This window comes from Struthio camelus, chromosome W (assembly GCF_040807025.1).
Source record: "Struthio camelus isolate bStrCam1 chromosome W, bStrCam1.hap1, whole genome shotgun sequence".
Lineage (NCBI taxonomy): Eukaryota > Metazoa > Chordata > Aves > Struthioniformes > Struthionidae > Struthio > Struthio camelus.
In genome coordinates this window covers 57,422,914-57,435,722 of record NC_090981.1, presented here as the reverse complement: position 1 = coordinate 57,435,722, position 12,809 = coordinate 57,422,914, and the positions used below count along the sequence as shown (strand labels likewise).

General features: G+C 44.3%; 1 protein-coding gene across 1 annotated transcript in view; it reads right to left on the bottom strand.

The window, feature by feature from the left end:
• The window catches only part of LOC138064319 (collagen and calcium-binding EGF domain-containing protein 1-like), a 107,085-nt gene that overhangs the window by 19,079 nt on the left and 75,197 nt on the right, over nt 1-12,809 (bottom strand). The window contains exon 3 of the mRNA XM_068926273.1: nt 6,849-6,901. Within this exon, the coding sequence (XP_068782374.1) occupies nt 6,849-6,901 (53 nt within the window). The remainder of the gene's footprint in view (nt 1-6,848; nt 6,902-12,809) is intronic.

Here is a 12,809-nt window from a genome sequence, read left to right as displayed (position 1 = left end):
TAACCCTTCTAGCAAAGAACACACTGTTACAAAACCACCATCACTCTTAATATTAGTGATATGAAGATTAGGATATGATAAGTCACTGGCCGAGCTTGTCAGTGGAATCACAAAAGGTGCTCTGAAGTACCAGCTCAAAATCATAAGGAGGGCAAATCTGTTTCTGGTTTCACTGTTATATAGCAACGGAGCTGAAGTCCTGGAAACCAACCCCAGAGCCTGAGACCGCAGGGTTGAGCCAGTGTGAAGGACTCGCGCAGTTTGTTTTGACCTTGCCATTAGCAAAGCAGAGCCTTGCCCAGAGATTAGCTGTGCTTTCCCAGGAGGCACGTCCCCATGTGGTGGATACATTCAGACGTGTGTAAAGTTTTTGCATGGCTGGAAAGCCTCCCCTCTGGCTCCCAGGGGCTGGGTGGGTGCTGGTCCTGGTGGTGCTGCAGCACTGCTTTCCCATTGCTTAGAAACCCAACTCCAGCCACACATCGTGGGCAAGAAGCACCGAGCAACTGACCCGGGCAAGCTCTGTGGGAAGCACCAGCCATGCACGCAAAGGCAGCAGGGGACCACGGCGCCTTGCTCAGGGCCCTTAGCACCGCGGGGAACACTTGCAGGGAGGAGAAAGGAAATAAAGTAGTGTCCAGTCTCCAAATCAACTCAAATCCCCCTTAAGTTCATATTTTCTGCCAGAACAAGTAGCAGTTTCTGTGACTGTGTTAGAGGAACTTCATCATTTATACAGTAGTTCACTTTGTTTGCCACTGCTGCATGTGACCTTCCAATACAGGGTCCTGGAGGGCCACTGCAGAAATAGCCTGTTCTTCTTCCAAACCAGAGAGGTCTAAAACAAATTTAAGTGTTTCAACTAAGTTCCCCACAATACAACATATTTGCATATACACAGTATAAAATAATTAAAAACCAAGCTCATTATTGACTCACACTAATGAGTAGCAGACATCTCTGGGAACAACAAATTTTCCAAACAATTAAAATGAACTAATAGATGGTAAAGCAAGTGAAACCACATTTGCTGTGTGAGTTATATAAAGTACATCTGTAGCTCTAGAGGTAAAAGTGACAGTGTGCCAGCGTACAAAAAACTGCCAAATACGACTTAACAAGCTGCTATGGTGCCAACATGTCACATCAAAGTCCACTAGACCAAAAAATACCATTGTAATCGTGCCAAGCATTTCCTTCCTTGTGCTTGTTACCTTTTGAATAACGCATCCTTTCTTTCCTTTTTATTTTGCAGTTGCATTGATTTTAACTCTTGAAATCTGTCGTCAATACTGTAATACTGAATGGCAGTGTGACTGCAGCGCCAGACTCTCTAACAGGAACCAGGGTACAAAGCGTTGCACAAGCATGGAAGAAAAACAGGGCCAGTGCCTTCAAACATAGACCACCTGGGAGCTAGTTTGGACTTTTTAGGTGACACTTTGGCTTTAAGCTTCTGCTACATTTGGCACTACTAAATATTCACAAAATATAAAGCAGCATTTTTCCTGGGCATGATTACAATTTTTATTTCCCACTGAAATGAAATCAGTCTATTTAAAATATGACCTTTATGCAGTAGAATTTGAGCATCTGGCACTATACAGAGCAGGGCATGAATCCTCAGTGCACTGCTGGCAGCGCCTCTTTGCACACAAGTGGCTGAGGCCTGGAAAGACTACACAGAGGGGGCACAGATATCTGGAAGACATGCTCATATGCCCACCTCTGAGCCAAAGATGCCTGCTTCTTAGCTGCACCTATACAGATGTTGGATTCGGCCTGTGCCACGTTCAGCCTATTCAGAATAGAGGTCGAGGGAGCTGCGTCCTCCCTGCACGTCCATGAGTAGATGTTTTCTAATAAAGTCGTAAAAACAATGCTGGAAGGGACCATCTCCCACCACAAGCTGGATCAGCTGTATTCGTATTAGATGTTTATCTAGCCTGTACTCAGGCTAAAAAAAAAACCTCAGGGTTGGAGACACCCCACCACCATTAAGGCTGTTCCAGAGATTAAGTATCCTTGCAGATAGAAAGTTTTTTCCTAATGTCTAATCTAAATCCCCCTTAGAGCTATTTAAGCTCATTATTTCTGTCCTCTTTCTCTTGGCCATGAAGAACAGTTTACTTCACCTCTTGCAGCAAGTTTTTACATACTTGAAAACTGTTATCATGTCTCCCTTAGCCTTCTTTTCTCTAGACTAAACAACCCAGTTCTTTTTAATCTTTTCTCTTTTGCCATATTTCATGTAGCTACTCTTCAAATACCATCAGTGCATCCACCTTAGGAAAAGCTCCATCAAGACCACTGCTTGTCAGAATGCCACTTGTAAAAGTCTCAGAGGCCTTACCAAAGTGGAGCCATATGTCGTTTCTTCCCTCCTCACAACACATATTTGTCTTTTCTGCCATAAAGCCCAGCCATTCCCTTACAAAAACATATAATCTATATTTGTAGGTGCTTTGAATTCCTGTTAACTTACCTAGCTTAGGATATATTTTCGGACCTAGACTCTGCTTTACCAAAGGCTTTGTCTTACCCACCCACAACCTAACCTTTAGTATTTAACTAGTACTAGCTCTCCAAGTGTTTCCACAGTTCCCTGTTCCATCCCTTTTTGCCCTTCTACCTATTCCTTTCTTCCACATTTATCGGTATATACCTATTTGGCCCTGAAATTACACCAGAGGCATGGGATGTGCTAAGCCCGGAGCATTTTGCTCTATGGCAGGCTAGGAATGTTCTTGAGAGGGTCTGTGAAGAGCTGTAAGACATGCCCCAGAGGCCTTAACACCTAGCACAGGTTAAAGCAGTGCCAGCATGGTTGTGGTTAGATCAGGAAAGCTTGAATTTAGATGCTCGCGCAGTCTTTGGCTAACTTGGATGCCAATTCCACAGTGAGGATATTACTCTAAATGGGTGGTACGAGGCAATATAGGAAGTCTGTGCTTGAGCAGGGAATTGCATTCAGTTCTCCTAAATTCCATACTAAGACTCTAACTTGTGGTCCATGCATCTTCTCAGCCCACTGAGTTGTACAAAGACAAACCAATATTTTCATATTAAAAGAGAAAGCAGTATTCCATGTCTCACACTGATGGAGGAGATGGTGGATAGATTTCAGATCAGTTGATGAAAATCTTCATTTTCACACAGAAACAGGGAAAAGTCCAGGAGGTGGAGCTCTTCCCAAGTACCTCCAGGTGGCAGCTCCCACATGGTCATGGAATCAACCCAGATGACACAGTAGCTGTGGGCAGGTCGCACATCCTGTAGCTGTGTGTTTCCAGAGCTTTGGTCCCAGGCAGCATGACTGTCTCAGGAGGAGTCTTCACATTTAGGACCAAATTGGGCAAAAAGTGCAGCAGCTCCTGGTTGAGGTACGTCACCTCTGCGTGCACTGTGGAACTGAGGATGCACATCCCTTCCATGTGCAAGCCCCTTGTCTGCCAGCCCAACCTATGAAATGTGGTTTGAGGATGAATCAAAGTCATATGGTGAGGATCAGCTTGTTCCAGACTTTAGGAAAATATGAAAACCAGAAGCAGAATAACAAATGATTTCACACACAGCTTTTCAAATGAATTGAGGAATGACAATGCAACACTGCAAGTTGCACCAAGAAAGAGTTTCTGAAATAGCATTAGTGAGGAAAGAGCAGATACAATTAGTGTTTGCCTGTCATAGAGCACTTTGGTGTGAATTAATCAACAACCAGGACACTCAGGTAACGAACCAGTGGTAGGGAGGGTGCTCTCCAAAACAATTGTTTCAGACTACAATGCTCTGTGCTTTACTCTTGGTGAAGTTGTGAAACAGGACCTGGTTGGAGCTGTCAGTCTCCAACGCAAAGAAGAGGGCGACCATCATGAAGAAAGGGCGAGAAGCTCCCTTTTGACCTGTACATCTGGCCAAGTGGAGCAGGAAGAGATGCTAGAGGGAAGACACTGACGCAAAGCGAATTCCACTCTCTGTTTTCCTGAGGATCACCAGCCCCTGTTCTGCCAACTGAACACCGGCACGAGAAGGTGTGTGCAAAGCAAAGAGAAATGCAGAAGCTGGGTGCATGGACCCAGGTTCACTGGGCTAACTGCTTTCTGTTGCTCTTCAAGGACAGATGAGAAACAACAGGACAGAAACTGAAGATGTTCATGGACAAAGACACAGCCCTTGAGGAAAAGGCTCTGTTTAAACAACAGCTGCCAGCAGAGGAGATCGGTGTCTTCCTGAGGCAGCCGTGACAGAGTGGGAAAAGGAGGGTCTGTCCCTCTCCCAACCTTCCTCCTTGCACCCACTGCTAAATCATCATTTCCAGACAGGGCTGGAACTACTCCTCTGCATTTTGACTTGCTATTACTGTATTAAAAGGTGCAGATGTGCTCTAATAAGCTCACATCTGTAATGTATTTATGTGCTTGTGATGAGACACGCATTTCATGCAGCCCTTCTGTCAAGATTATGCCAAAACAATGTGTGAAGAGCCAAGCTATCGATATACCATAACAGAGTAAGTGAAATGAGCCCTGCACTGAATCGTGTTTCTAGTCCCTACACCAAAGGCCCGGCTTGTCTCAACTGCTGTGGCCTGTGAAGTTCAAGGCAAAATACAGGTCGAGCTGAAAAAATGGGAGCGGAGATGAAACGGGAAAGAAGCCACAGCCAACAGAGAAATTCAGTTAATGGCAGAAACTCTCAGGTTACTAAGATCCACTTAATAGACATGATTAACTGAAGTCAGTGGGTACATAATAAAATCTGCTCTCATAATCGCCTAAAATGTCAAGAGATAAAAATTAGAAGCCTACAATAATTTATTGTCATGGCTCTCATTTTGTTTTTGTTCCTGTTACTACTTCTGCTGTATCCATTATATTTAGTGAATAATCAGCATATAAAAATGTTACACTCAGTAAGAAAGCTGGGGGCCAGACTATAAAGATTCTGGCTTCTATCCACTTTGAAAGGATTTAGAGTTTCTACCTTCAACACAAACAATGACTTTGCAGCATAATATTCTGCTCCAAGTATCCATCTCACATTGAAGCTGTGATCTCACTCCCCAGGCTCCAAGACAAAACTCACTGCAAAACCACAGACAGAGGAAGTCCTTGTAAGCACCAGCTTCACCTAAACAGGACCCAGGTCCTCTGGGGCTCAGGCTGGCACGGGGAGCCATTCCTCCTCAAGGAAACAGCAAAAATACAATTCCCATTTTGAGAAGATGGCTTGTTGTTCTGTAACTGGCCTGCTAGTGTTTCCAGCCAACAGCAAAAATACTCACATAAAGGAAAACAGCAGCAGGAGCAGAACTGGGGAGAGCCTGCTGGCCAGAGATTACAATCCCCAAACCAGCTGACTCTCTCAAGCATGTTAGCTTGTCACTTTTCTTTTCAAGACATTGCCACCTGAAACTAAGAAAACTCTCAGATCAGCTTGAGGCTTTCCGTATATCACCAAATAGAAGGATGTGTTACAATAATAAAGCATTTTTAAAATCTGCTTTCCTAAGGAGACGTGGCTTATTTGCTTGTACTGTCTGGTCATTTGCTTCTGCCTGACAGTTCCTCTTCTCTAATAACTTCATCAGCTGATTGCACACAAGTCAGACAAAGCAGTAGGAATGACTGAAGAAGTTACATAGCTACAGCTCATATAAAGTTATCAAGTGGGTAGAGGAGAAGGACCCAACAGATGCCTCCACCAAGGGAAAGGCAGGCAGAGCTCAGCCTGTCTCTGTGGTGGGTGCCAGCCAGCCAGGCAGCGCAGGACGCCGTTGCAACTCTGCAGGCAGTTTGGCATCTGTGAAAGAGGTTGAAGCTGTAAGAGAAGGATTTCTGTACAAGGCACTGATGTGAGTAATTCCTGGGGGGTCTGATCCAAACCCACTGACATTGCTGGAAGCTTCCTGGGCTTTGCCTGGATCAGGCGCTTGAAACGCATCTTAGCCCTCTGGTCACACAGCATGCTGCCCCTGGGAGTCTCAGCTTCACCTGCAAACCCTCCCACTCTTCTCTAAAACAGATTTTGTTACAGGAGCCTCTGAGCTTTGGGACCCAAATACCATCTTTATAAATGACATGGGCAATTCTCTGGGGACATTTCCTTTTCTCTGCAGTATGAACTGCTCCAAGTAATTCCCAGTATCTCCCTGCTCACTGGCAAATAGGAGGCCATACGCATGCCAAGGCCAGGCCCACCAACAGGAGAGGTGGTGGAAGACAGGGATGCTGTTCAGCGATGCTCTCCACTTGCCCCCTTGCTGATGTCATCAGGAAATAGGTAATTAAAAACTGGACCAACTCGCCTAATCACTGACCGCCCCTTTACTTACAAGCCAAATCAAGCGTGATGGATCCAAGGGGTACGGAGCTCTTCCCACCTCTCCTTCCATAACCTGTGCGTCAGCATATATCCTAGTGAAAGTCTAACACCTCTGCTGTAGTTTTTCTTGGGTTGGGCCCAGTGCCTGACTACTGGTATTCATACAACATTGTGAAAGCCACCAGTCAGGAAACCCAATCAGGAAACACGTGCTTCTGGATGTGCACACATCCAAGAGCAGAATGTGGCCCTACGTTTGCACCAGCTCATATTACAAGATCTGTGCAGCCAGATGTACTTAGGGAGGATCAAGGCCTGGCATGCTAAGTGAAACTTTTGGAAGACACTGATTTTTTATTTTCCTGACAATTTATTGGAAGCAGTTCCCCCACTGATACATGAGGTACAGCTGAGTTTGTGGTTCAGTCAGGATGCTCTTCCAAACTGGCAGTGCAGAGAACAGGGCAAACAGGAAAAGACAAATGCACCGGGACACAAACGGTAAGAACAGTGAAATCACATACCTTCAGGGATGCACTGTCCAAGAACAAATTTATAACCCTTACAGCATTTTTTCCTGAAAAACAATAAAATAAATAAATAAATAAATAAATAAATAAGTTCTCTAAGGGCTGGTGCCGCCTTTAAAAAAAGTCATGGATAGATCATGGTTATGGAGGTGATGAAACAAGTAAGATGAGGACTCTTAACTTACGGTGGGGAGGTATCTCAGCATTACAGAAACCCGCCTCTCAATCCACGAGTTGTCTGATGACGCTGCAACACTGCCCAGAGAACTGGACAGAGGATTACCAACATAAGCCCTCTGCATGGAAAGCCTCCCTCACCCCTGCTGCACAAACTGCTGTTTAAGTGTAAAAATCAAGGCTCGCTTTTCCCCAACATCTGCAGCTGCCTGTTCTTCCAGCTGGGACATTTAGGGTGTTCTGTGACTCTCAGATGCACTGATCCTGTGGGGATGAATGCATGCTTACTTACAGGCAAGATGCCAGAAGGAAATGGGCAACTTTTCTTTTAAACATTTTCTTCCAATAATTCAGGGAGGGTATGGAAATCGAGACAACAAAATCATAGGTGAAATTAAAAACAACATGTTGCTGTTTCTCAAACAAGATCTTTTTGATCTCTGGACGGTGGCTAAAGACACATGAAGCCAGAGAAGGGCCCATAGCTGTAATTTTCAGTGAGCAGTCATTTTTGGCAACTTGGCTCTTGAGTGTCTGACTGGAGACATTTGAAATGATAGCATGGCCGGCCACTTGAGGCAATTCAGAGCTCCTGAGGAGCTGGGTGCACCAACACTGAGCCACTCAAAAATCACAAGTGGTTTTTGAAAATCGTGCTTCTTCATGTTGAAAGGACACAGCACACCTCGGTGCTGTCCATGTCTGCAACCCGGGTCATAATTTTCTTGATAAACTGAAGGGTATTTTCAAACATCTGTCGTAACAATGTAAACTTACAGAAAGGGGTAGGTCTCACCTAGGAATACACGCAAGTTAAATGTTATCATTCATTTCTCATATTTTATTAAATCTGGAAGGTGATAAGTGAAACGTACTGAATATTTCACCTGGAGAGAGAGAGAAAGAGTATTTTACATAGACAGAGGGACAAAACTACAATGGGGATTCTGTAAAACCAGACATTTTTTATGCTATCTACTATATGAAAAGAAGTCTGAGTGCTGAGAAATATGTTATTGCTATTGCTAGCCTGTAATGACATTTAAGCGCTCACTTATATCTGCCCGTTTGCTTTCTAGGCAGGAAACTACAATAAGCCACCAGGATTCCCAGCGGTGCCGAGGCTGCAGTCCTCTCTGCCCTGTGCTCGTGAGCTACTCGCTGCAGGGGACAGGTGGCAGCTACCAGAACTGCTGCAAAAACAGCACACTGCCATTCAATGTGCTATTCAATCAAGTCTACATGGGTTTGGGGAGAAAAAGCTGTGTATTTTAGAGATCCAGAATTTTTCACGTCTTGTGGACATGCTGAAATATCTGCAAAACTAAGGAACCATGAATTTGGTCTTACCCTTTAATTCAATAACTGACACAGAAGAGTGCTAAAGCCATGGAAGTCAATGACACAGTACTCCCCTAGACAATCCACAGCCCATCACAAATCATCATTATGTTGAATTTAGAGCAACTGTCAGTTGCAACTGACCACTTAAAACAAACAATGCATTATTCCAAACTATGTAAAAACAAACTTTGGCTGCACATTTTTTTCCACTTCCAGAGATTAGCTGGAATATAAATTAAATTTAATGAAGTTTGAACATTTGAAGAGGAAGCCTCACTTTGTTATGCAAACAGTGGTCCCTCATTAGACTTTTCTCCAAACACTGCTGTGAAGTTTTATCTGCAAGACAAACAAATGCAGGAGGAAGGAGTTCAAAGGTGCATCGGGGAGGCTGTTCGTATGCTGCAAGCCATGCGGATGGCTTTCCAAGTGCACATTCATCTCCTCCTGTCTGCAGAATAGCAGGGGCTGATAAAGACTTTCTTGTAGCCTGGCTTAGAGGAGAGAGGGCTGAGAGGAGAGGAGAGGAGGGCATCCGCTGTGAGATGCTGGTCCATGCGGTTGTGCCAGCCAGAACTAACCAGGGTAGGAGAGCAGCAGCCTTTATCACTTCTACCCTTTACCCTGTAAATTCCCACCCGATCGCCAGCGTTAGGCTCCTTCCAGACAAAAACTAAGCAGCTCACGGCAGCACACGCACTCCTCAAACAGCACCTAACCCTGGGCAAGAGCTTGCATGCCGGGCACCTTGCAGGAGCGACCCTACTCCTCTGAACTCCATTAGTCAGTGGTGGCTTCTGGCTGGATTTGTTCTTTTTTCATGGCTTAATTGTGAATTCTTCTGACTTCTTGGATTCTTCTGATAGCCAAATCACTTGCCCTGTACATACTCCTCTCCCACAGCTGGCCTGCCTAGGACATGTCTTATGCTGAAAGAGAGCATTGGGCATGAGGGAAGTCCTCGCTCAGGGACACAGGGATTGCCTTGCTGGACTCGGCCAACACCCAGCTAGTCCTATACCCTGTTTCTGTTATTGAGGAACAGCATCTGATTTAGAGAAAAACACGAGAGTCTGGGGCTCTGCATACTGAGTTACAACCATTAGATATTGCACTGACACCCTGAAACACAACTTAGCGTATCCTTGCCAGAAGGTTTGTTCTAATTAAAACAACTGGATATTCTTGCTACCCTGGCAGATGTCCAAGCCCTTTCTGAAATTCTTAGCTTCAGTGGCATCCTGAGGCAATGAGCTCCACAGGTGAATTAGATGTTTTTGAAAAATGTTTGAGTCTCCTTTTCTATTTTGTTGAATGTTGCCATGATTTACTGGTAAGGAGACTCAGAAATATTGTAATACCTCTCCTCAACATTTTTCCACATCATGGGAGTTTTAAATCACATCTAACGAAGCGGCATAGGGGAGGGATACCCTGCTCTCAGGATTACACTCCAGAAACCAATTCCCCAAGACAGTAAGTTCTCAATTCAAGATTACAGAACTCTATTTCAGTGCACTCTGTACTGCACACTAAGCTTCAGGCATCAGCATGATTTTGCCAGGGGAGTTGATACTTTGGGGTTAATGCACAGGAAATACAATACATTTCCCTGAACATTATATTATAACCCTGTGATGCTTGCATTTTTTAGCCTTTTGCATTCCTGGAGAGAAATCTATCAAAATGATAGACACATCAGTTGATCATTAGCAAAGGCATTTTAATAGCAATACTTATTTCAGACATCCAGCTCCAGGTTGACATGTCTAATCAATGTTGCACAGCAGCAATCTCGTTATACATAATGAGAGGTAAGAGGAGGTCCCCACTGATAATTTTAATGACTGAATAACTTTCAGCAAGGCAGTTGCTAGGGAGCTGTACGTATGAGCATGCACCAAACATTGTAAATAAGGCACAGTTGTGTAGGAAGCTCAGCCACTAAGATATGGATCTACTGGGAAATTAACTTGATTCAATCTGGTTTTCAAAAGGAGTAGCTTTTAGCAGACTTATCTGTTACAGCCTTTAATGGGGTTGTCCAGCTTTTAAAATATTAGAGTCACCTGGCAACTTTCAGTTCTCATGCATGCTTCGCTCAGGAAAGTGCACAAGCCCAGATTCACAGAGGGTGTTGGGCAACATGATTTGATCACTGTCATGTCTACCTTTTCAACCCTGCTACCTGTAACAAAAGCCACAGCTCTTAGCTCGGGACTGCGGAGTCCCCAGAGCACAGGACTCTCAAAACAAAGTCACTCTTGTGTTTGAAAGGGGGCTGCAAGAGAAGCCGAAAGAGGATTAACTACTCCCCTCTGCTGTCAAGGTTGAGGCTGTCACAGATCACTGAATGTTAGAAGCTGGGAATTGGGTCAAACATTTGATAGCTATAAATTTTTGACATATCTATGACAAGGCAACAGCTGAACAGCACCTCTGAGGATCTACCTTCCTTACAGGCTTCTGTGGACCTTCACCTTGCACGAGTGTGAGCTTTCCATGCGCATCCTCACAACTTCTAGACCGAAGGTCTCCCTGGTACCCAACACACAGTGTATCGGGACAGTTGCCTCTCAGCAGTTTGTCACTGAGCTGTAGCTATTTGATAGCATCCCTCCAGACAGGCAGGATGAAAGGAATGTGGCTTAATTAAGCCACAACATTATTAAATTAGCTTATCTGGGAACTATCGGCAGTAACTCATCCAATGAGGCTCGTGATGATTTTTCCTGTAATTGTTTCCACCTGGTGAAGGGCTGCTGTCCTCCTCCAGCCCACAGCTACCTCCTGGCCTGCTGTTGGGCCGCTACAGCCCATCTGTTCGGCAGCTAGAGGAAGGGCATGGAGGTTATCCTTTTTTCCAGTACCAGTGGACAAAAACTGAGCAGCTCTCCCCAGCCTCTAGTCTTTGACCTGACCTAGGCAAACTGCACAAACCTCCTAGGCAGTCTGGGAGACGGGCTTGAGGAGGCTGGCGCTGGTTATCGTGCCATGCACAGGCTCCTATGCTGCAGAGCAGGTCGGTCAGAATGAAGAGACTGGGGTACCCCAAACTGAGAAAATACTTCTGTGGAAGAAGGCAGTGATTCAGGGTCTGACCAGAGCTGAAACTCTTTGGAAAGGTGAACAATAATAGGACATAATTTTAATTGAGATTTAATCTGTATCTGTAAGCAGTGACGTGGCAACGACATTTCATCTGGTGACAGCTGGCTTAGAGCTACTATGTGCTATATAGTTTTTTGTTAACTCAAACCAAAGAGACTCCAAAGCTCTACTGTGACATTTATGTTGAAAATGATACATAATGGTCATTTAATTACTGAAAAACGAAAAGGGAAGGGGAGAGAAAGAGAAGTGGAAGGGGGAAATGAAGAGGAAGGGAAAAGGAAGGGGAAAAGGGAAGGGGGAAAAGGAAAGTGGGAAAGGGAAAGGAGTAAAGAGGAAGGGGAAAAGAGAAGTTTCGTACTGGCTTCAAATGAACATTGTATGTTAAGGAAACTCTTAAGAGCTTGCTGAAAATGGCAAAAGTACGAACAAAAGGATCCACGCTAGGAGCAAAGCAGGCACAATGATCACTACAGTGACTCAAAAAGTGAGTTCTTATAATAAACTATTATCCTTACTTTACCCTCACTACGCTGCAGGTTCAGATGATCAGCCTTCAGGATGGCTCTACCCGGACAAAAGTAAGCCAAGCAGAAGCAATTTACCTCTGTCATGGACTAGGAGCACACACATGGGCAGTTTCTAAAGCTTAGCTGATGCATGGGATATCTTTACTGGAAGATGCAGCAGCTCAATATGTGGTCAGGCAGGTCAAATTCACTCTGTCTGACGTGCTATTTCTGACATGCTATTTCTGCTATTTATGAATGTCAGAACAGTCTCAGTTTAAGGGACATAAGAGCCGTTTGACATTTTGTGTGGGTTTAGATATATCATTGCTGTGGTCCCAGGTAGTAGGCTGTTAGAAAACAATGACAATGCAGTAGAGCAGCTAATGAAACAAATCTCACACGTTTAGCTCTTACATTGCAGAACAGTGCCAAGGAAGCATGGGACAGGCAACCACTGGCATTTTGTTCAACAGCAAACCGAAAGCAAGAAAGCCTGCCCTGTGAGAAACAAGGGCCTGCAGAGAATGTTGGTATTTCACTAAAAAACCGAAACCAGAAAATATTCAACCTCCAAATGTCAAAACCTTAAGAATATAATTTATTCTCAAGTGATATTTACATTTTATTTTTTTGTTTTTTGTTTTTTTTTCCCCAGTGACAGGCCAACATTTTCATGGAAAGCCAAAAATTCTCTTGACAAAGATATTTAACCAAAAAACCAATGTCCTATTGAGAAAAGGTAGAATTTTTTTTAACTAGACTTCTTCAGACAATATAATAACATGAACTCACATGAGCCTCTGCCATATCT